Below are 25714 nucleotides of genomic sequence, written 5' to 3'. Positions count from 1 at the left end.
CTGAAATACTGGTGTTTTTATTTGTTGGCACATTTTTATATTACAATCTTCAGTCCACTGGTTTATTCCACAGTCCCAAATGACGAGAAATAAAATTCCAGAGATGTACCTTTACTACAAATATGTAGGGAAACTAAAAGGCTGAGGTCAAGAGCTTATGTTGAGGGAAATGGAAACATTAGGTAGTCCAAATAGCTTTTTACACAATCGGATTACGATTTTTGCCTAATCAATTTGTACATAGCGGGAGGTCCATTACTGGACGGTCCAATTGAAAAAGGATCAAGCTGTTAACCACTATCCCAATTAAGTGCTATGCCATGAATACTGCAGAATGCTCAACTGAACATTGAGGCAAAACATTTTAACGTGGGTTGTTGCAGAATACTGCCTGGCCACTAGCTGGTGTTAATCGTTTCCCAGTGGTCATGTGATTTCCAATATTTAGTGTGTTGAAGGACCATGGCCTATTGGAGCAGAGGTCGCTTTTGGGCCTTTTAGAAATGCATCCTTCCTACTTTCATTCATCCTCAAGGCTTTGACAGCAGTGCTGTGTAAAATCATCCCTTAGGAAGAGAAATACATGTATAAATCCTTGTCCACTTCAACTTTCATTGCATTAAAATAACTTAACAATTGTGATATGGTAAGGGGAAAACATACACTAGGTTTTAGTCGGGTGTATCGGAGAGCCTCTAGCTATAAGACTTGCATACTAGCTAAAGCAGCACATGTATAACACATCTTGTCAGGAACACAAAATTGACAAAGGTTAAAGAACAAGTAGTCATTGATGGGCTGTTACATGAATATCCATTTTTTTCCCCCCTGCGCTTGCCTGCCCTCATACCGATTTTCCAGCTCTAAGCTGATTGTTAGATCATTATCATTGAAAGAAAATGGTGGACTTTAAGGAAGGCTGACCACAGAATTGAAATACAGGTCTAAATGTATTCTGCTCTGTGGGTTTGACAGGTGATATTGGAAAGGATCCAGTCTTCACTAGACAGTTCCAAGACTTTTCCCCCACACATTGATGCAGCTCATTTAAAAAGCAATACATCTTGGTTCAAAGTCCTAGGCCTTTGTGAGAGGGAGTGGGGATTCCTGTAGCATTTCTATTGATATGTCATCCACTCAACTTAGTTACACCCTTAAAGATATTTCACATCCATTGCCAATTAGAGAACAGGCCTACATCATTGAGTCTGGGATTGGGGAGAACATAGATAACGCTCCGTTTGGAGAGCGAATGATGAGCTACTGAAACAATGACGGGGCAAAAGAGATAACGGGGGAGATGTAGTGGCCTGTAAGTATAAGCGTTGGTTGTCAGAGACTAAGATAATGTCATAACAGCGCAGTGCTGCCATGTATGGTAGACTAGTGGTTTGGAAGTGCTCAGCGGAGAATCTACATTTCGGCCTAAATTCAATTAGAATAAGAGTTAACTGGCAATAGCTGACACCTCCAACTGTGTTGGAGCCATCAAATCAGTGTGCAGCTGCTCATTGTTACAATGCCACACCCGTCCAACTTGCATTAGAAGCTTAGAACGAGAGCCTACACTATTTAAAAATAATGCTCAAATTGAAAATCAGAAAACAAAATAAGGATTTCTATCGGCCTAATCAAAGTGTAAATTATATCTCACATTCCAGTGTTCCAACTTGTAAACAAGGCTACATGGGGTCTCTCTTAATGTGACTCCGTGCAGCCAATGGCAATGTCCGCTCTAGGTATAATACCAGGAGCTGCCAGTGGATTTGACAGCTCTAATGCAGTTCCACACCGCCAAGAGAACCGCTATGAGAATGTTGGCTAAAGCGGATGTGATTGAATCGAGTCCTTTGTATGTTAACTGTGATTCACTTCACTTTATTACCTCGGCCTCAGTTGCATATGGTCTTCATAGAACATCTGAGGCGGCATCTCAGCTGCTTATATCATTTGAGTTCTCAACCCCAGCCCTTATGTACTGTGTATCAAAGCAACTCATCAACAAAACTTCCAAACCCAACATCACCGCTTGTTTGAGGATCGAGTCAACTCTACAGCCATGTTTGAGCAACATATAGCACTCACAAATGCGTCAGATAACTGTTTTTGTCATTTGTACACTCACCTTTGTTCTAAACAGAAATAAACAATTTACGATACAACATCTTTACATGCCATCTACAGCGCCTCCAGTTTCACAGTATTGAACCACTGCTCCATGCCCCATCCAAGGCTAGTATCGCAGGTAGGCTAGAGAGACTTTTGCCAGACATTTGAGAGCAAAAAACTATCCAAAAGCATTTTTACATGTTAAAAACAAAGTATCCAACTGTACAAGGCTCATTTGTTCTGCATCTTGCCAAGACAGCATTTTAGATTCCATGACTTTGAATGTCAAGCAGGTAGGTATCATGTGTTTGTTCAGGAATGCAGATTCTATACTAAAAAAATACCTTACTGAAAAGTAATCTAAAATACCCATCTAGCTGTCTGGTGTGATAAATAAATGCTATGAACAATGTAAACATCTGCTATAAACTGAGGTTAATGTGAGTCGGGAGAATCTGAAAATGTGATTAAGAGTTATGTGTTGGGTGAAGGTAAGTCAGTCCATAGATGGCAATGCAGTCCTTTCGCAGTCCGCAGTCCTTTCTTTCCTCTGGAAAATAAATGGAGGAAGACTGGAGTCGTTCATGCAATTCTAAATGATAAAAACTGATACATTTCGGTCGGTAGGGGATCTGCCAACTGTTTCAGTGTCTAGTGAACCACTATCAACAGACTAGGGGAACATTAAAATAGATAGACACTGGAGAAATAAAATCTCTATAGGAGACTTTTCTACATCTTTAGTTGAGTAGACCTTTCTATAGTATATTTTTTGCCCAAAATGTAATATTGAAATGGCTGGCTAGCTTCCAGACTAAGGGGAAAATTTACACTTGACAATCGGGTCATAACTCCATGTAGAAAAGGGCCTAGTCTTTCGAATGAAACCTGCAAAATATTAACACCAATAACCACAATACAGAGCTAAATGAAGATAATTCAAAGACCTTGGTTACCACAATTGCTGCACAATCAGTGTCAGGTCACCCCAATGTGTAAGACAAAACATACCAGTGCTCATGCAAAACAAGTAACTTTCCACAATCTGTCCATTCAGATAGAGAACATTTTCTATTGATGCCGACCGATATATCAGTTCACCGATATTGTCGGCAGATATAGGCCTTTTACCACTATCGGAAGAAAATTCCACCAATATTCAATAAATAAAATGAAAAATGGGAATCTCATGCTGATCTGAATACTTGCCGCCATTCTCATGATGGGTCATTATCACAATGTATGAAATCAACATTAGAGGCATAGTTATTGAACAACTGCTCTCTTGGATGGTAATTTATGAGAATTCAGTGTGGGGAAAAAACAACACTCACTTCCCAGGTGTAAAACTGTATATCGGCACGTTTTACCCCCCAAAAGAAATCTGAATCGGACCCAAAAAAAACAACGGTCAGGCTCGAATTTCCTATACTTAAGAGGGAAAACACTCTTGGCCACATTCATTCACAGAAAATAACCAAAAGACATAAAATACCATTGAAAGCCTTGAGCTTAAGCGCTAAGTATACACTTTTACATCACAACAGTAAAAAGTAGTTCTTGCATTCAATAAACACCACGCTAAGGGCGCGTTAAGGTAGTAGAATGGGAGAGTGAGGGATGCTTCATGCAATTTTCAATACAATAATAACAAAAAGGGTCAAAAATTACATTTACAAAGTGTTTCAGAATCTTCACCCAACACCTGTCAAGTCTGCGCCACAACTCTGGCACAAAAGAGTTGGCAAGGCAACCCATGTTGGTATTTGAGATAAAAATAATAGAAGTAAGAGAGAGAGTGGTGGTGAGAGCTCCTGGGGGTTGTGTCAGCGTTGTGTTTTAGTTATCTGATACCCGACACAGAGCTCTGGTTGATGTTGTAGGTGGGTGAGAGTTCTCCGCCTATCGTGGCCACCAGGGGCGTCCCGTTGCTGGTCAGGCAACCTTCCTTGAGAGGCTCGAAGTAGGTGGCCTGCACAGGCTTGTGACACTGCAACACTTGTATGGCATCGTCTATTTTAAACCAATCCCTTTTTCTCCCTGTTAAAGGAACATGAACAGACACCATTTAACTTAAGCACAAGTTAAGACAAACATGAGACAACTATAACCAGAATTCAAACAATCTAGTGCAATCAGATTTAAAAATGAAAACCACTCACCAATGTTGACAGAGTCCTCCCAATCTTGCAGGACCTCAGTTACGATAAGAATGTAGACGTAGGTTCTGTGCTTCCTCTCTCGGTTCTGTAAGATATATATTAACTATCTTTTAAAAATTCAGAACAAAGTCAATATTTCTCTCCACTCCCAAATCACATTAAGCATGCCTAGTAAGGTCATAAACTCACCTCAAAAATTCCAACTAGGCGACCTAAAGTCCCCTTCACACCTGCCTGTTGAAAAAACAAACAAACAAGGAAGCGAATCAACACACATATCTAAGGAACTAATACATCATTCTTTCAATCTTAAGGGCCTGTGTCACTGCAGTAATGAGCGATGAATTAGTTGTGTGTAGCCTGTGCTACAATATGTCCTGAAGATGCCTTTCAAAAATCATCTTTCACACAATTATCCTAATACATCAAAAACGGCACACAGCAGTACCTCAACGCACCAAAGTTCACACCTTTAAAAAAAAATATATTTAACCAGGTAGGCCAGTTGAGAACAAATTCTCATTTACAACTGCAACCTGGCCAATATAAAGCAAAGCAGTGCAACACAAAGAACACAGAGTAACACATGGAATAAACAAACGTACAGTCAATAACACAACAGAAAAGCGTATATACAATGTGTGCAAATGAAGTAAGATAAGGGAGGTACGGCAATACATAGGCCGTAGTGGCAAAATAATTACAATTCAGCAATTAAACACTGGAGTGATAGATGTGCAGAAGATGAATGTGCAAGTAGAGATACTGGGGTGCAAAGGAGCAAAATAAATAAACAACAATATGGGGATGAGGTAGTTGGGTGGGCTATTTACAGATGCGCTATGTACAGGTGCAATGATCTGTAAGCTGCTCTGACAGCTGATGCTTAAAGTTAGTGGGGGAGATATGAGAAGGTGTTTTGAAGGCGTTTTGTACACGACTCCCAGAGACTGAGGGGTACTGGGCCAGGTTTATATACTACTAGGGGATGCCAGCAGTATGTATCTTCTTCAGGTTCCAATTTCAGCCTATTAATAAACCTGGACCCCATAGGCAGTATACCCCAGTATCAATCCCACACTCTTCATGCCTTCAACCAGATAATATGGGGAAGACCACCACTGGGCTGACTGGTGAATAGGCAGGGTTTGGATAGCCTAGGCCTAATTCTTAAGATTAGACTTCCGTTCCTCTCAACTAGAGGTCGACCGATTAATCGGAATGGCCGATTTCAAGTTTTCATAACAAATCGGAAATCGGTATTTTTGGGTGCCGATTTAAAAAATAAATATTTTTTTTTTAATAAATAAAAATCTTTATTTAACTAGGCAAGTCAGTTAAGAACACATTCTTATTTTCAATGACGGCCTAGGAACAACGGGGCAGAACGACAGATTTTTAACCTTGTCAGCTCGGGGGATCCAATCTTGCAACCTTACAGTTAACTAGTCCAATGCTCTAACACCCGATTACATTGCACTCCACGAAGAGCCTGCCTGTTAGCGAATGCAGTAAGCTAAGGTAAGTTGCTAGCTAGCATTAAACTTATCTTTAAAAAAACAATCAATCAATGACTGTCATTGCTCCAATGTGTACTTAACCATAAACATCAATGCCTTTCTTAAAATCAATACACAAGTATATATTTTTAAACCTGCAAATTTAGCTAAAATAAATCCAGGTTAGCAGGCAATATTAACCAGGTGAAATTGTGTCATTTCTCTTGCGTTCATTGCACGCAGAGTCAGGGTATATGCAACAGTTTGGGCCGCCTGGCTCTTTGCAAACTAATTTGCCAGAATTTTACGTAATTATGACATAACATTGAAGGTTGTGCAATGTAACAGGAATATTTAGACTGATGGATGCCACCCGTTAGATAAAATACGGAACGGTTCCGTATTTCACTGAAAGAATAAATGTTTTGTTTGAGATTATAGTTTCCGGATTCAACCATATTAATGACCTAAGGCTCGTATTTCTGTGTGTTATGTTATAATTAAGTCTATGATTTGATAGAGCAGTCTGACTGAGCGATGGTGGGCACCAGCAGGCTCGTAAGCATTCATTCGAACAGCACTTTCGTGCGTTTTGCCAGCAGCTCTGCTGTGATCTGAATTAAAGTCTATCAACTCCCGAGATTAGGCTGGTGTAACCGATGTGAAATGGCTAGCTAGTTAGCGGGTTGTGCTCTAATAGTGTTTCAAACGTCCCTCGCTCTGAGACTTGGAGTAGTTGTTCCCCTTGCTCTGCATGGGTAACGCTGCTTCGAGGGTGGCTGTTGTTGATGTGTTCCTGGTTCGAGCACAGGTAGCGGCGAGGAGAGGGATGGAAGCTATACTGTTACACTGGCAATACTAAAGTGCCTATAAGAACATCCAATAGTCAAAGGTATATGAAATAGAAATCGTAGAGAGAGAGAAATAGTCCTATAATAAACTACAACCTAAAACTTCTTACCTGGGAATATTGAAGACTCATGTTAAAAGGAACCACCAGCTTTCATATGTTCTCATGTTCTGAGCAAGGAACTTAAACATTAGCTTTCTTACATGGCACATATTGCACTTTTACTTTCTTCAACACTTTGTTTTTGCATTATTCAAACCAAATTGAACATGTTTCATTATTTATTTGAAGCTAAATTGATTTTATTGATGTATTATATTAAATTAAGATAAGTGTTCATTCAGTATTGTTGTAATTGTCATCATTACAAATACATTATAAAAAATAAATCAGCATCAGCTTTTTTTTGGCCCTCCAATAATCGGTATCGGCGTTGAAAAATCATAATCGGTCGACCTCTACTCTCAACCACCTCCTCTTATCAAAAATGGCCACCCTCCGCATCATAATGAGAACGTGAGTGAAGAACATGAGCATTAGAGCTGCATTCCAGTCTATTTGGACTCTGCTGGGTCAGGTCAGTTGAGGACGAGTGGATGTGGACACTGTAGTTTGACTATCTAGGGCTGGGAATTGCCAGGGACCTCCCGATACGATATTATTACAATACTTTGGTGACCTTGTGAGCCACTCACTGTTGGGCAGCATGCGCCAGGCAATCTAATTACAGTATGGAATTCACAACTAAATGTTTGCCAGCTAGATATCTTATAACTATTAAATTAACTGTCTAAAATGTGCTAAATGCTCTGCAGTTGTGCCTTTGGTTTGCTCATTCAGTAGGTAGTTGCTATCTAGCTTCTTTCAAAAATCAAGCATTCGCTTGGTAACAGAGAATCCCGTCCTGGATCAAGAGCCTTGCTGGCTAATATTGTTTTTGTGCGTGCAGCAAACTGTTAATAGCATTTTTTAGTTACTTGTATAGTTTAGGTCAGAAACTCTAGAAAATATTTTTAATATAAAATTGTTAGCATTTAGTTCGCATTTTACATGTACTTGTTAGCATTGCTAACCTTCGGATTACAGCGCATCAGTGGGGTTGAAAACAGCACCCCTTATCTTCAGTGTCGGTATTACCGAATATCCCGGTATGGCATAAGGTCGGTGTGACAAAACATATTGCTCACCATATGTCTGATGCAGAGGGACAAGAGAGCCATGAGAAAATGAGTTGATCAGCCATGGGAATAAAAGTACTGAAAACAAATTGGCTCCGTATTTAAAAAGAAGATAGAGAACAAGCTATGACATATACTTGAGTTCTGGTGCAGGCACAGCAAACTAGCACACAAACAATATCTTGATGTGAATAAAAAATACAAATGATTTCCATTAGTGTTTATGGGCAGTGGTTGCTATGGCTGTGGGATTGACTGAGCAAGGTGCTGTTGGCGACAGTAGGGCTATGGATTTCATTCTAGCATGGTCCCCAACGCTGGGCCAATTGTGCGCCGCCCCATGGTTCTCCCAGTCGCGGCCGGCTGAGACAGAGCCTGGGCTCGAACCCAGAATCTCTGGTGGCACAGCTAGCACTGCAGTGCCTTAGACCACTATTATTTCCCCTTTTATTTAGAACCTTTGTGCAAATGTTCAATTAAGCATGCAACAAAATATTAATGTATAAAATCTAAAGGGGTAAATAGAAAACACTGTTGCAAACAAAATAAATATAGGCCTAAAAATAAATATTTATATTTTTGGGGGGCTTGCCAGTTTTGCATGTTATTTTGGCATTAATACGCGTCACATATCAATTTGCATTTGGTACCTTGGGATGAGGGTTAGCACCAACTCATGAAACCCCCGTTTCTCGACCGTGTAAAACGGGGCCATTTCTTTGCAGATCTGTAATGGCAGCGGTTACCTCGTTCCATCTTCGCGATTCTTTGACATATGGGGTGCCGTGGGCAAAACGTCAGAGTCGGGTGTTTGTTTTGAGCACTCTACTGTACTTTTTGGGTCTCATCCGTAGACTCTCTCCGTACTGTTTCGCATGATTCTTGCATAGGTGGTAAAAGAGGTTAGTGGTGTTTGAGCCTGTTGTCGGGACCGGCCTGCGGAATATTTTGCAGAGAACGGTTTTCTGGTCTGTGTCAGACTTTTCATACCCAAACCACATCCATGCGTTTTGAATATTGCCGTAAAGAGTGTGATTTGCAACACAATGAAACAAACAATAGCGCATAATATGAAACGATAGAAAAACGTCTATCGTCACACGATACATATGGTCATATCGCCTAGCCCTAGTACATGGTTGCAAAGGGCATCAGTGTCTTAACAGTGAGATTTGAAAAGGCAGGATACTGAGAGCAGCCCAATCCAGAAATCTGTCAGGGGCTTCTGATTAGGTAAAATTCACACAGAACCACTTGTAGCAATTTCAATGAGGCTCTCTTGTCCAGATATAGGTAAGTGGACTGGAGGCAGGGCATCACAGGGATAACAAATCCAGTTGTGTCATCAGTTTCGGGAAAGTACCTGTGTAATTACACAACCAATTCAAGCGCTATATCACATTTGACATTGTCATAAGCTTGAGTCCTTGTTAATGCAGACAGAGAAGAGCTCCAAATTCTGAAATCATATACTTAATTTTGTCCCGCACATTGAATATAGTTGCTGAGAGTCCCTGTAATCCTAGATCCAGATCCTAGATTCAGATTATTCAGGCGAGAAAAAACCTCACCCAGATAGGCCAGTCGTGTGAGAAACTCATCATCATGCAAGCGGTCAGACAAGTGAAAATTATGGTCAGTAAAGAAAACTTTAAGCTCGTCTCTCAATAAATAAAAAAAACGTGTCAATACTTTGCCCCTTGATAACCAGCGCACTTCTGTATATTGTAAAAGCGAACATGGTCGCTGCCCATATCATTGCATAGAGCAGAAAATACATGTAAGTTCAGGGGCCTTGCTTTAACAAAATTAACCATTTTCACTGTAGTGTCCAAAACGTCTTTCAAGCTGTCAGGCGTTCCCTTGGCAGCAAGAGCCTCCATGTGGATGCGGCAGTGTACCCAAGTGGCGTCGTGAGCAACTGCTTGCACACGCATTACCACTCCACTAGGTCTCCCTGTCATGGCTTTTGCACCATCAGTACAGATACCAACACATCTTGACCACCAAAGCCCATTTGATGTCACAAAGCTGTCCAGTACTTTATACATATCCTATCATGTTGTCCTGGTTTCCAGTGGTTTGCAGAAGAGGATGTCTTTCTTAATTGAACCCCCCCATAAATGTAACAGACATATACCAGGAGCTGTGCCAGGCCCACCACGCCTGTTGACTCATCCAGCTGTAACGTATAGAATTCACTGGCTTGTATGCGAAGCAGTAATTGTTTCAAAACATCTCCTGCCATGTCACCGATGCGTCGTGAAACAGTGCCGTTTGATGATGGCATTGTCTATTGTTTTTTTGGCCATTTCCCCCAGCCATATCCGCGGCAGCAGGAATGATTACGTCCTCCACGATAGTATGGGACTTCCCTGTCCTAGCCACTCGGTAGCTCACCATATAAGACGCTTCTAGCCCCTTATTAAATGGCACCTATTGCTTTTATACATGTCTTACTACTCGAAAGTAGTCTTAATTCTCGCTCAAAAAACTCCCGTGGCTTATTTTTCAAATGGGCATATTTTGTTTCTAAATGTCTGCGCAAGAGTCAAGGTTTCATCAAGTTGTGAGAAAGTACTTTTGCACATATAACACACTGTGGCTGAGGAAAGGCACTACTCCCAATATAAGTGAACCCCAAATCAATGTAGTTCTCATAATATTTGCGCCTCTTCGATGGTCCAACGTTTCCGTCTGTTGTTCGGTGCTTTCCCGGGTAAGGGGGCAGTAGCTCTTCGGCTGCATCAAATTCCCAACTGTCAGTGTCCATGCTAGCTGAACTAACAACAAATGTAGAACTACCAATGATAGCATTGAATGTGCTCGTGGAAGCAGAACAACTTGTGTCATCGACAGGTGCAGTACTGCTGGTAGTAGCAGTACTACCAGTAGAGCTGGTATTTTTTTATATATTTTTTTTATTTCACCTTTATTTAAGCAGGCAGGCAAATTGAGAACACGTTCTCATTTACAATTGCGACCTGGCCAAGATAAAGCAAAACAGTTCGACACATACAACAACACATAGTTACACATGGAGTAAAACAAACATACAGTCAATAATACAGTGAAAAACAAGTCCATATACAAAATGAGCAAGTGAGGTGAGATAAGGGAGGTGAAGGCAAACAAAATATATATATAAATAAATAAAAATATAAAAAAGGCCATGGTGGCGAAGTAAATACAATATAGCAAGTAAAAAAAAAGAAAAAAAGTAGAGATAGAAAAAATGGGGTGCAAAGGAGCAAAATAAATAAATACAGTAGGTAAAGAGGTAGTTGTTTGGGCTAAATTATAGATGGGCTATGTACAGGTGCAGTAATCTATGAGCTGCTCTGACAGCTGGTGCTTAAATCTAGTGAGGGAGATAAGTGTTTCCAGTTTCAGAGATTTTTGTAGTTCGTTCCAGTCATTGGCAGCAGAGAACTGGAAGGAGAGGCGGCCAAAGGAAGAATTGGTTTTGGGGGTGACCAGAGAGATATACCTGCTGGAGCGCGTGCTACAGGTAGGTGCTGCTATGGTGACCAGCGAGTTGAGATAAGGGGGGACTTTACCTAGCAGGGTCTTGTAGATGACCTGGAGCCAGTGGGTTTGGCGACGAGTATGAAGCGAGGGCCAGCCAACGAGAGTGTACATGTCGCAGTGGTGGGTAGTATATGGGGCTTTGGTGACAAAACAGATGGCACTGTGATAGACTGCATCCAATTTATTGAGTAGGGTTTTGGAGGCTATTTTGTAAATGACATCACCGAAGTCAAGGATCGGTAGGATAGTCAGTTTTACGAAGGTATGTTTGGCAACATGAGTGAAGGATGTTTTGTTGCGAAATAGGAAGACAATTCTAGATTTAATTTTGGATTAGAGATGCTTAATGTGAGTCTAGAAGGAGATTTTACAGTCTAACCAGACATCTAGGTATTTGTAGTTGTCCACATATTCTAAGTCAGAACCGTCCGGAGGAGTGATGCTGGACGGGCGGGCAGGTGTGGGCAGCGATCGGTTGAAGAGCATGCATTTAGTTTTACTTGCATTTAAGAGCAGTTGGAGGCCACGGAAGGAGAGTTGTATGGCATTGAAGCTCGTCTCAAGGTTGGTTAACACAGTGTCCAAAGAAGGGCCAGAAGTATACAGAATGGTGTCGTCTGCGTAGAAGTGGATCAGAGACTCACCAGCAGCAAGAGCGACATCATTGATGTATACAGAGAAAAGAGTTGGCCCGAGGATTGAACCCTGTGGTACCCCCATAGAGACTGCCAGAGGTCCGGACAACAGGCCCTCCGATTTGACACACCGAACTCTGTCTGAGAAGTGGTTGGTGAACCAGGCGAGGCAGTAATTTGAGAATCCAAGGCTGTTGAGTTTGCCAATAAGAATGTGGTGATTGACAGAGTCGAAAGCCTTAGCCAGGTCAATGAATACAGCTGAAATTGTGGAGGAAAGAATTATAATAACATGTATCACATTTTTATTTGGCGTACCCCAGTTTGCTCTACGGCAACTGCGTTAGGAAGGACGACTGCATCTTTGTAGTGGCGGTGTATTGATACACCATCCAAAGTGTAATTAATTAATAACTTCACCATACTCAATGGGATATTAAATGTCTGCTTTTGTTTTAACCCATCTACCAATAGGTGCCTTTCTTAGCGAGGCATTGGAAAACCTCCCCGGTCTTTGTGGTTGAATCTGTGTTTAAAATTCACTGCTCGGCTGAGGGTCCTTACAGATAGTTTTATTTGTTGGGTACAGAGATGAGGTAGTCATTAAACAAACAAACACATTAAACACTATTATTGCACACAGAGGGCAGGTATGTGATTAATTAAGCACATTTATATTCCTTAACTTATTTAGGCTTGCCATAAAGGGGTTGAAGACATTTCATCTTTTCATTTAATTAAATCAGTCAAAAATAAAAATGTAATTCATTATTCCACTTTAACATTATAGGGTATGTATAAGCAATTTAATCCATTCAGGGTGTAACAACAACATTTGGAAAAAGGCAAGGGGTGTGAATACTTGCTGAAGGCACTGCAGGTATCGTGATATTGTATTTTGAGGTCCCTGGCAAATCTCAGCCCTAGTCAACACCTTAAGAGACTGTGCTACCAATGTGATGTCTACACACACAAAACACTGTGCCCAATGGAAAATCAATGGGCAAGCCAAGCCAGAGATGTCAACTCAGCTGCTGGACTTATGTCTAACTTACTGAGCAGTGAGCAGCCAGGGTAAAAGATGATATCAGCATCCTGCGAGGGATGACTGCTGTGAACAATAAGACTGCTGAACAATTAATCAAATGGCCACCCGGACTATTTACATTGCACCCCCCCACCTCCCGGTTTTTACACTGCTGCTACTTGCTGTTTATTATCTATGCATAGTCACTTTACTCCTACTAACCAGTACCACCACACAATGACTTGGTACCGGTACCCCCTGTATATAGCCTCGTTATTGTGTTACTTTTTTTTTTTTAAACTTTAGTTTAATTCGTAAATATTTTATTAACTCCATTTCTTGAACTGCATTGTTGGTTAAGGGCTTGTAAGTAAGCATTTCACTGCATTTCAAGGTCCACACCCATTGTATTCTGCACATGTGACAAATAAAATTAGATTAGAGTACAGCGCTCAATCTGCTCTTTATTCTCCATCTAATGACCCACTAAAAACTGTCTATCAGGTGGTGAAATCAAACGCCCCGTCCCAGTCTGGCTGTTGGACAACTTTCTGAGATGCTACATCAAGTAGCCTAGGCCTAGCACTGGAAAGTTTTTGCAGGACATTAACCTACATTTACTGATAGATTAATTAACCTACATGGCTATAGAACAACAAAATCACAACTTTCCCACTTCATCAGGTGGTGAATAATATAGCTAGCCTGCACAAAGACGCCGGAAAATTATTTGAAGAGTCAAAAATAAAATTGGATAATTCTGGATCCTATTTTGCCAGGCTGCACATAACAATAATGCATTCCCTGTATATTTTAGATGAAATAGCTTACTTTGTTAAATCATAGGCTACCATCTCAGTAATCTTACTTGGCACTGTTATTTTTGTCTAGAGCCATGCTTCTAATGTAAAGTAAATGTCCATTAAAAACGTTGTATTTATTGTTATTGAGCAAAATAGTTACATTTATACCAATATGACTTTGTCCATATCGCCCAGCTCTAGCACCTCCCCAAAAATAATTCTGCATAATTTCTCGCTTATTTATCGTTATCTAAAAATGTTTTATCGCAATATGGATTTTTGTTCATATCGCCAGCTCTAAAACATCATGACATGGGATACCTCCCAATAGAATGAATCTGCTGATTATTTTCTAAAACCTAATTCTTAGTTGGAGAGGCCCTACTTGGCAACAGAGAAACCCTCTTCATCCCACCCGGTGAAGAAAAGTCCCTGGGCTCAAATGTAAATATTCAATCGTCATGGTTCAATTACAGTGACTAGGCATCAACGTTGAAATACAGAATAGGCTACAGTATGTCAACACACAAATGTTAGCACATACCCATAGACTTCCAGCCATTGCGCTAACACTAGTTAGCATTGGCTCACGAAACTACCTCCTAACTTCCTTCATACTGGACAGACATTAAAAAAAAGGTATCCACGAGTTCATCTGACTCTGGGGAGGTAGATTAAGGGCCTCAGTGCCAAAATCCAAAAGCATCTCTTTAAAGAGATTCTTTGGTACTTTTGTATACTTTTTAGCCAGTAGTTCTGAAAGTAGCGCTAGGAGCCAAAAGTGGTCCCCAAAAGTTGCACACTACATCACATATGTGCAGATAAGTGCACCATGTCATTTTGCTCTCACTCTGCTGTTTGAGCATCTTGCTAGCTGTCACTCAAATGGCAAGGGGCTGAAGCTTATTGGCTAGAACTTGAATTGCTAGGGGGTAGGTCCATGGGGGGGGGGGGGGGGGGGGGGGGACAGCACCGGACTGCTTCCAGTGAACAGGTGCTTTCAAAACTTGGAATTTTGTGATTATGCATGTATGAACGACACATTGACACATTTAGCCCGAAGCGGGAGGTAAAAAAAACACTAGTCGCCAAGCTTCCTTTGGCACCAACATTCTTGTCTGCTTAGCTACTGTGGATGTTGCCTTTATTTTTTCAGTACACAAACAGAGTATGATCAAGACCAACTGCACCGCCCAAAGTGTATGTGTTTTGACCAACATGGATTAACACGTGTTCAACTCAAAACTTAAAGAGCGATCTTTCAACAAGCTATATCAAGGTAAAAAGCCTACTCACATGGACAAATCTCAACAACTTGTTGCCATTTGTAATCAAGGGGTGTGGTTTGCAGGGAAAAAAACATTGATTATGTCTACCCCAAAAGCCACACCTAAAGAGAGCAACATCTCCAATATCCATAACAATTATGGAAGACACCTACAGGTTCCCTCAAATGTGGGGATACAGGGCGGGAATATAGTTTGAATGATTACAGTCAATGAAATGAGAGTGAAAGAAGCTAACCTCTTCACAGACTTCTCGTGCTGCAGCTACGTTGGGCTCCTCTTCTGGCTCCATCCCTCCACCAGGGACGATCCACTTGTCTGGATGCCGACTACTACTCACCAACAGCACCTGCAGTAAGACGATACAGCATTGAGCACCAGCATTGAGCACCACCAAATCCAGAGTTTCAGGTTTCAATGTAAACACAGCAGAGCGTGTTGTTGAGACAACTTCTCTACGGCCCGCTTCTTTACTGTGTTGATGAAAACGTCAGTCATATTCAAATTACACCTGACATTCGCAAGAACAGATCGCCTAATGCACGTGTCAAAAGTAATTCCACAGAGGGCCAAGTGTATGCAAGTTTGCTCCTCCCTTGTACTTGATTGATGCATTAAGGGCACAAATTAGTAAGGAACTCCCCTCACCTGGTTGTTTAGGTCTTAATTGAATTAGGAAAAAAAATGCAGACACTAGGCCCTCCATGGAATGAGCTTGACACCCCTGGCCTAATGCATATAGTTATTATGCATGCATATTTTAGGCATAGCTCCCTCGCATAAACAAGCAAGAAACATTACTACCAAAGGCGTGTGTAGAGCAATATAAATCATGGATTACCACAGACAGTGATGACAGATGGTTTGGTGACACCGACTTGTCTTTAGCCAGGTTGGCACCCATAATATGGGTCATATGAGTGATGCAATGGGTTATTAGCTGACCTCCAGATAAAACAGCTAGTAGACTTATTCAAGTGATTTGTTAGCTATATTGAAGGAATAACTGGGTAGGTAGCTAGTTTGATCACAAGCACGGTTAGGTCGTGGTAGTGCCAGTCAAGTTACCTGTTGCTAGTCCCATCCAAGCAAAGGAAGGCCCATAGCTAGCTATTTAGCTAACGGTAGCTATCCATCTAGCAAATGTTGCTAAATAACTAGTAGTTGGCGCTAGCTAAATTCATTTTAATGACGAATCGATACTAGTTTTGAGCCATTGACAATGTTACTAAACATTGATTGTCATAGTGTTTAAAGTGATCGTTATAACCAGAAATATACTAGCTAACGTTAGCTAGCATTAACAATATGTTAGCTAGATATCAAGAAGATACAGTGTTGGCTAGCGCACTGGTTATTATGTTACTCTAGCAGCTAACGTTAATTGGCTACGCGTTAGTTAGCCTAGCTAGCTAGGTAACCAACAATGTGGCAAGCAACTAACGTTAGCTAGTAATATTTGTACTGTTTGGTTAGCCGCAACGAGTTAACTAGCTAGCTAGATATAATAAAATAGCACACTCTTTGTAGTTATCAGCTACCAAGTTAGCTGGCTAGTTAGTTAGCTCAACATTTGGCTAGCTATCACAACGTTAACTAGCTAGATATCCCTGGGTGGTCGACCTGTTCGCTGATTCAACAAAACAAACCAACACACCAAAACCAGTAGCTAACAGTTAGCTAAGTTACCTTCCCAATTAGCAAATGACAAACACTAACTAGCTATAGCTATTTTGGTTTTCCTGAACTGCGGCCCACTCTATACCCCTGCATCCTCGTCCTCACCTCCTCTTCACTTTCACTCCTAAAGCACAGACAGGCGGCCCGCTTCTTGTAGCCATCCCCATCGTATGTCCGGGTTTGATTTAACTTTAACTTCATCATTTCGGGCTACCAATGGACCAAAACTGTAATTCAAACAATGGGAAAGCCGCTGTCTTCGATGCAACGTCCTCCTATGGGTAACCCCGGCGTTATATTAAAATAAATAACTTCTTCGCTTCATTTTCACAAGCATAGGCGCTTCTCCAGCACGGTCGCCATTATGAAGATAACTGCGTAATCAACGTAACATGGCACATTTGAACGAAATTTGCTTTAGGATATTACGTATCTTATTTTGAGGAATACCGCATCTAATTACGAAAAAACGAAACTAAGTAGAGAATTTACGCAAATTACGCTGGTTTCCCGGAGGACGCAATTGCGGGCCACAATTCAGGGCGTTCCTGCATGTGCGTCCGAGCAGAACCCACTCGACTGCTCGGACGCCTCCAAGCGGTCGGGTAGCCTGTTTGGAGCGTTTATCCGAACTGAATTTAAAAAAAAATAATAATTATTATGATGTCCCCCCACTTCTAAAACCTTAGTTGCATACTCACTTTCACAGTCACCACATACACTGCTGCTACTGTCTATGATCTATCCTGTTGCTTAGTCACTCTACCACTACCTATATGTACATAGCTACCTCAATTACCTTATACCAGTGGTGGAAAAAGTACCCAATTGTCATACTTGAGTAAAAGTAAAGATACCTTAATAGAAAATCACTCAAGTAAAAGTGAAAATCATCCAGTAAAATACTACTTGAGTAAAAGTCTTTGGTTTTTAAATATAGTTAAGTATATTTGCACAACCACATTAAAAGTAAAAATCATTTCAAATTATTAAGCAAACCAGACGACGTAATTCATTAACAATTTTTTTTAACAAATAGGCAGGGCCGTACTCCAACACTCAGACATAATTTACAAACAAAGCATTTGTGTTTTAGTGAGTCCGTCAGATCAGAGACACGCCAGGGATGTTCTCTTGATAAGTGTGTGAATTGGGCCATCTTCCTGTCCTGCTAAGCATTCAAAATGTAACTAGTTCTTTTGGATGTCAGAGAAAATGTATGGAGTAAAAAGTACATTATTCTCTTTAGGAATGGAGTGAAGTAAAAGTAAAAGTAGTCCAAAAAAATTAATAGTAAAGTAAAGTACAGATACCTCCAAAAAGTACTTAAGTAGTACAGGAGGCGACTAAGCACGCACCACTGAGTGACCCTCGTGTTGAAGGTCAGCATGGCGGATGTGTTGTTGCCTACCATCACCACCAGGGGCCGGCCTGTCAGGAAGTCCAGGATCCAGTTGCAGAGAGAACCTTATGACCGAAAAGAGCTTCTTGATATCAGGGCAGTGATTTTTCACCCTGTACTGGACGGGAAAGATTTATTTCAGATGCCCAACAGGGCCCTCATCCCCGTCATTTGCAGGAGGAAAAGACGGAGATATCGTGGACGACAGTCCTGGTGCCTTGTAAGGATCTGTCGCCGAGAGGGTAATCTACCTTTACCATTGGTCCTATTAGCCAATGTAAAATCAATCGATAATAAAATAGACAAACTACGAGCATGTATATCCTACCAACAGGACATAAAAAACTGTAATATCTTATGTTTCACCGAGTCGTGTCTGAACAACGACATGATTAACATACAGCTGGCGGGTTTTAAGCTTTTTCAACAGGATAGAACAGCGGCCTCTGCTAAGACAAGGGGTGACGGCGTATGTATATTTGTTAACAACAGCTGGTGCACAAAATCTAAGGTCTCAAGGTTTTGCTCGCCTGAGGTAGAGTATCTCATGATAAGCTGTAGGCCACACTATTTGCCAAGAGTGTTAACATCTATATTTTTTTTATAGCTGTCTATATACCACCGTAGAACGATGCTGGCACTAAGACCACACTCAATGAGCTCTATACGGCCATAGTATATGGCCTTAAGCAAACAGGAAAACACTCATTCAAAGGTGGCGCTCCTAGTGGCCGGGGACTTTAATGCAGTGAAACTCAATCCGTTTTACTTCATCTCTACCAGCATGTTAAATGTGCAACCAGAGGGAAAAAAACTCTAGACCACCTTTACTCCACACAAAGAGATGCGTACAACCCCTCTTTACGCTGCTGCTACTCTGTTCATCATATATGCATAGTCAATTTAACCATATCTACATGAACATACTACCTCAAACAGCCTGACTAACCAGTGTCTGTATGTAGCCTCGCTACTTTTATAGGCTTGCTACTGTGTATAGCCTCGCTACTGTTTTTCACTGTCTTTTACTGTTGTTTTTATTTCTTTACGTATCTATTGTTTGCACTATTGGTTATAGCCTGTAAGTAAGCATTTCACTGTAAGGTCTACACCTGTTGTATTCGGTACACGTGACAATTTGATTTTGATTTGATTTGATTTGAAAGCTTCCCCTCGCCCTCCATTTGGAAAATCTGACCAAAATTCTATTCTCCTGATTCCTGCTTACAAGCAAAAACTAAAGCAGGAAGCACCAGTGACTCAGTCAATAAGAAAGTGGTCAGATGAAGCCGATGCTCTGCTACAGGACTGTTTTGCTAGCACAGACTAGAATAGTTCTGGGATTCTTCTGATGGCATTGAGGAGTACACCACATCCGTCACAGGCTTCATCAATAAGTGCATCGATGACGTCGTCCCCACAGTGACTGTACGTACACACCCCAACAAGAAGCCATGGATTACAGGCAACATCCGCACTGAGCTAAAGGGTAGAGCTGCCACTTTCAAGGAGCGGGACTCTAACCTGGAAGCTTATAAGAAATCCCGCTATACCCTCGGATGAACCATCAAACAGGCAAAGCCTCAATATAGGACTAAGATTGAATGATACTACACCGGCTCTGACACTCGTAGGACGTGGCAGGGCTTGCAAACGATTACAGATTACAAAGGGAAGCACAGCCGCGAGCTGTCCAGTGACACAAACCTACTAGACAAGCTAAATTACTTCTATGCTCGCTTCGAGGCAAGTAACACTGCAACATGCATGAGAGCACCAGCAGTTCTGGACGACTGTGTGATCATGCTCTCCGTAGCCGTAAGACCTTTAAACAGGTCAACATTCACAAGAGCAGACGGGCCCCGAATAGATGGGCTCCGTCAGCTCCTGACTGACGGGCGGCTCCGGCAGCTCCTGACTGACGGGCGGCTCCGGCAGCTCCGGCAGCTCCTGACTGACGGGCGGCTCCGGCAGCTCCTGACTGAAAGGAGGCTCCGGCTGCTCCGGACAGGAAGGAGACTCCGGCTGCTCCGGACAGGAAGGAGACTTCGGCTGCTCCGGACAGGAGGGAGACTTTGGCTGCTCCGGACAGGAGGGAGACTCTGGCTGCTCCGGACAGGAGGACGACGCTGGAGGCTCCGGACAGGAGGACGACGCTGGAGGCTCCGGACTAGAGGGCGTCGCTGGAGGCTCCGGACTAGAGGGCGTCGCTGGAGGCTACGGACTAGAGGGCGTCGCTGGAGGCTCCGGACTAGAGGGCGTCGACGGAGGCCTCATGCCATGGATCCTCACTGGAGGCTTCGTGCCATGGATCCTCACCGGAGGCTTCGTGCCATGGATCCTCACCGGAGGTTTCGTGCCATGGATCCTCACAGGAGGCTTCGTGCCATGGATTATCACTGGAGGCTTTGTGCCATGGATTATCACTGGAGGCTTCTTGCCATGGATTATCACTGGATTGGAGAGACACACAGAAGGCCTGGCTCTGGGAGAAGGAACAGGACTCACCAGGCTGGGGAGACATGCAGGAGGGTTAGTGCTTAGCACAGACACAGAACTCACCAGGCTGGGGAGACATGCAGGAGGCCTTGTCCTTGGCCGAGGCACCGGATGCACTGGACCGTGGAGGCGCCCTGGCGGTCTCCAGCGCCGAGCTAGCACCACTCGTCCTGGCTGGATCCCTCCTGTAGCCCGGCAAGTGCGGGGAGTTGGAACAGGCTGCACTGGGCTGTGCTGGCAAACTGGAGACACCGTGCGTAGGGCTGGTGCAGTATACCCCGGGCCGAGGAGACGCACTGGAGACCAGATGCGCTGAGCCGGCATCATCCCTCCTGGCTCGATGCCCACTCTAGCCCGGCCGATTCGAGGAGCTGTGATGTAGCGCACCGGGCTATGCGTGCGCGCTGGGGACATCGTGCGCTCCCCCGCATAACACGGTGCCTGCCCAGTCAGTCTCTCGCCACGGTAAGCACGGGGAGTTGGCTCAGGTCTCCTACCTGAGTCCGCCAATCTACCCGTGCCCCCCCCCCCCCCCCCCCCCCCCCCTCACAAAAAAAATGTTTGGGCTGCCTCTGCCGTTACCTCGCGCCAATTCCTCGTAGTGGCGCCGCTCAGCTCTAGCTGCCTCCAGCTCCTCTTTCGGACGCCGATACTCCCCCGGCTGTACCCAGGGTCCTTTGCCGTCCAAAATTTCCTCCCATGTCCAGGAGTCCAGAACCCTCTGCTCCTGGTTACCACGCTGCTTGGTCCTTTTCTGGTGGGTGGTTCTGTAACGGATTTCCTCTTCGTCTGAGGAGGAGTAGCAAGGATCGGACCAATGTGCAGCGTGGTAAGTTTCCATAATGATATATTTAATAAATCAACAGAACACTGATCAAAATAACAAAAGTACAAACAAACAACCGAAACAGTCCTGTATGGTGCAAACACTGAAACGGAAAATAACCACCCACAACACACAATGGAAAACAGGCTACCTAAATATGGCTCCCAATCAGAGACAACGATAAACAGCTGCCTCTGATTGGGAACCACACCAGGCCAAACACATAGAAAACAAACAACCTAGAAAAAAGAACATAGACCGCCCACCCCAACTCACGCCCTGACCAACCTAACACAAAGACATAAAAAAGAAACTAAGGTCAGAACCTGACAATATGCATATATACTCTTAATCCATTCCTTACTTAGATGTACGTGTATTTTCAGTATATGTTGTGAAACTGTTGGATATTACGTGTTAGATATTACTGCACTGTCGGAGCTAGAAGCACAAGCATTTTGCTACACCCGCAATAACATCTGCTAAACACTTGTATGTGACCAATACATTTGATTTGATTTGAACCAGCTGTGAACAGTATATTGTTTTTATCTACAACATGCATTTTTTTCACAAGGAGACCTCAACAATACAGGCTGTGTCTATCTAAAAACCCAAGCAATAAGCAATCTTAAGATGAACCAGGATAAGGTACAGTCATCAACGAACAGACACCAGGCTAGTGTTACCTCTTTTTTGGGTTACCCTTTTTGTTTTTGCTCTGCAGTAACAGTAGCTTTCTGTTCAAGGTGGAAAACAAAAACAGCTTTGTTATGAATGGACCAAATGTGTTAGGAAAGACGGTTGTACTGTGATAATATATATATATTTTTTCACAACACATTTTCTGGATTGGCAATTACATTTTATTAAAAACTGCTGTTGTTTTTTATTATGGACCTAATTTAATAAAATAATTTATTTAAAAAATGTAAAAGGCGGAAAACATCAAAACAGGCGCACAGATTATATAGTAAACAGACAACATTATATAATTATTGTCTATGATGCCAACACCTTGGGCCAAGTGGCATGTGTGTTACGTGTAACACTGCATGTGTTATTGGCACCAGTAGGGGGAGACAGATGGTTCAGCCAAGGGAAGGCAGGGGGTTCAGAGGCTTTTATCGCAGGTGCTAGTGTACTGTAGTGTAGAGTAGTGTAGTGTAGGGTAATGCTATGTAGTGTAGTGTAGGGTAATGCTATGTAGTGTAGTGTAGGGTAATGTTATGTAGTGTAGAGTAGTGTAGTGTAGGGTAATGTTATGTAGTGTAGTGTAGGGTAATGTTATGTAGTGTAGGGTAATGTTATGTAGGGTAGGGCAATGCTATGTAGTGTAGTGTAGGGTAATGTTATGTAGTGTAGAGTAGTGTAGTGTAGGGTAATGTTGTGTAGTGTAGGGTAATGTTATGTAGTGTAGGGTAGGGTAATGTTATGTAGGGTAGGGTAGGGTAATGTTATGTAGTGTAGGGTAATGTTATGTAGGGTAGGGCAATGCTATGTAGTGTAGTGTAGGGTAATGTTATGTAGTGTAGAGTAGTGTAGTGTAGGGTAATGTTGTGTAGTGTAGGGTAATGTTATGTAGTGTAGGGTAGGGTAATGTTATGTAGTGTAGTGTAAGGTAATGTTATGTAGTGTAGGGTAATGTTATGTAGTGTAGGGTAATGCTATGTAGTGTAGAGTAGTGTAGTGTATGGTAATGTTATGTAGTGTAGTGTAGGGTAATGTTATGTAGTGTAGGGTAATGTTATGTAGTGTAGAGTAGTGTAGTGTAGTGTAGGGTAATGTTATGTAGTGTAGTGTAGGGTAATGTTATGTAGTGTAGGGTAATGTTATGTAGGGTAGGGCAATGCTATGTAGTGTAGTGTAGGGTAATGTTATGTAGTGTAGAGTAGTGTAGTGTAGGGTAATGTTGTGTAGTGTAGGGTAATGTTATGTAGTGTAGGGTAGGGTAATGTTATGTAGGGTAGGGTAGGGTAATGTTATGTAGTGTAGGGTAGGGTAATGTTATGTAGTGTAGGGTAATGTTATGTAGTGTAGGGTAATGTTATGTAGTGTAGTGTAGTGTAGTGTAATGTTATGTAGTGTAGGGTAGGGTAATGTTATGTAGTGTAGCGTATATGTAGTGCAATGTACTGTACTGTTATCTTGGGGATAGGCATTTACATAGGGCACAGGCATTCTAATCCAAACTGATTCATAAAAAAGATTAACAAAGCAGTGAAGTATAGCAGAGGAGGATGTTCTCCCAACTCACACAGAGTAACTTTGCCTGAGGCTAGAAGACCAATGGTAGCTCAGTGGGCTAATGTGGTCTTGAGCTGTGCAGAGGACCTAAGTTCACTATTCGGTTGGTTACACGTCATGTGGCTACTTGCCATGTAGTTTTTTACTGTTTGTTGAAGCAAAAACAACTGGACCTTTGCGTTATTGATGGAGGGTGGGGGTTGGGTGCATTACAGTGACTTCGGTTATACATAAACTGACAATGGGGTACATGGCAGGTCTTGCTTGTAGCCAGGCTCAGAGGTAAATATCTAATAGCAATTAATAAATAGGCCTGTGAAAGCTCCTCTGAAAAGCAGTAGAGAAAATGCAATCAATCATTCACAATAAAATGCAGTGTGAATAACCCCTTCCCTACACAGACCAGGGTCCAAGGACACGGTTGGTTATGTACTATTTTCAGAGGCATTTGTGCATCTAGACTTTATAGGCTGTATGCTTTGTTTCATATTTAAAAATATGTTTCATGCATAGATTTATGACTTCATAATCTGTCTCGATCATCTATTGTTTTTGACATGTGCAACAAACCGAGAAGAAGTTTGTTTTTAGTAAATAAATAAACCATAAGTGTTACATACAGTGGGGAGAACAAATATTTGATACACTGCCGATTTTGCAGGTTTTCCTACTTACAAAGCATGTAGAGGTCTGTAATTTTTATCACAGGTACACTTCAACTGTGAGAGACGGACTCTAAAACAAAAATCCTGAAAATCACATTGTATGATTTTTAAGTAATTAATTTGCATTTTATTGCATGACATAAGTATTTGATACATCAGAAAAGCAGAACATAATATTTGGTACAGAAACCTTTGTTTGCAATTACAGAGATCATACGTTTCCTGTAGTTCTTGACCAGGTTTGCACACACTGCAGTAGGGATTTTGGCCCACTCCTCCATACAGACCTTCTCCAGATCCTTCAGATTTCGGGGCTGCCGCTGGGCAATACGGACTTTTAGCTCCCTCCAAAGATTTTCTATTGGGTTCAGGTCTGGAGACTGGCTAGGCCACTCCAGGACCTTGAGATGCTTCTTACGGAGCCACTCCTTAGTTGTCCTGGCTGTGTGTTTTGGGTCGTTGTCATGCTGGAAGACCCAGCCACGACCCATCTTCAATGCTCTTACTGAGGGAAGGAGGTTGTTGGCCAAGATCTCGCGATACATGGCCCCATCCATCCTCCCCTAATACGGTGCAGTCGTCCTGTCCCCTTTGCAGAAAAGCATCCCCAAAGAATGATGTTTCCACCTCCATGCTTCACGGTTGGGATGGTGTTCTTGGGGTTGTACTCATCCTTCTTTTTCCTCCAAACACAGCGAGTGGAGTTTAGACCAAAAAGCTCTATTTTTGTCTCATCAGATCACATGACCTTCTCTCATTCCTCCTCTGGATCATCCAGATGGTCATTGGCAAACTTCAGACGGGCCTGGACATGCGCTGGCTTGAGCAGGGGGACCTTGCGTGCGCTGCAGGATTTTACCCCATGACGGCGTAGTGTGTTACTAATGGTTTTCTTTGAGACTGTGGTCCCAGCTCTCTTCAGGTCATTGACCAGGTCCTGCCGTGTAGTTCTGGGCTGATCCCTCACCTTCCTCATGATCATTGATGCCCCACGAGGTGAGATCTTGCATGGAGCCCCAGACCGAGGGTGATTGACCGTCATCTTGAACCTCTTCCATTTTCTAATAATTGTGCCAACAGTTGTTGCCTTCTTACCAAGCTACTTGCCTATTGTCCTGTAGCCCATCCCAGCCTTGTGCAGGTCTACAATTGTATCCCTGATGTCCTTACACAGCTCTCTGGTCTTGGCTATTGTGGAGAGGTTGGAGTCTGTTTGATTGAATGTGTGGACAGGTGTCTTTTATACAGGTAACGAGTTCAAACAAGTGCAGTTAATACAGGTAATGAGTGGAGAACAGGAGGGCTTCTTAAAGAA

At 42.5% G+C, this 25714-nt stretch overlaps 1 protein-coding gene across 1 annotated transcript; it reads right to left on the bottom strand.

Annotated features, from left to right (window-relative positions):
- Position 1: 1 nt before the first annotated feature.
- On the bottom strand, positions 2 to 17149 carry LOC129851446 (diphosphoinositol polyphosphate phosphohydrolase 1-like). Its single transcript, XM_055917994.1, has 5 exons — positions 16866 to 17149; positions 15319 to 15429; positions 4461 to 4505; positions 4272 to 4356; positions 2 to 4149 (listed from the first exon to the last, which is right to left on the bottom strand). Exons 1-5 carry the CDS (start codon positions 16962 to 16964, stop codon positions 3953 to 3955), a joined length of 537 nt encoding a protein of 178 aa, XP_055773969.1. The 5' UTR covers positions 16965 to 17149; the 3' UTR covers positions 2 to 3952.
- Between the last annotated feature and the right edge of the window lie 8565 nt (positions 17150 to 25714).

Source organism: Salvelinus fontinalis, chromosome 3 (assembly GCF_029448725.1).
Source record: "Salvelinus fontinalis isolate EN_2023a chromosome 3, ASM2944872v1, whole genome shotgun sequence".
Lineage (NCBI taxonomy): Eukaryota > Metazoa > Chordata > Actinopteri > Salmoniformes > Salmonidae > Salvelinus > Salvelinus fontinalis.
This window is presented reverse-complemented; position numbering and strand designations above follow the sequence as displayed.

Coding starts and splice junctions, on each gene's coding strand:
- LOC129851446 (XM_055917994.1), bottom strand. CDS start 16,964: ATGATGAAGTTAAAGTTAAATCAAACCCGGACATACGATGGGGATGGC. Junction 15,430..16,865: donor GGAGTGAAAGTGAAGAGGAG/GTGAGGACGAGG, acceptor GTCTTACTGCAG/GTGCTGTTGGTGAGTAGTAG. Junction 4,506..15,318: donor CACGAGAAGTCTGTGAAGAG/GTTAGCTTCTTT, acceptor TTTTTTCAACAG/GCAGGTGTGAAGGGGACTTT.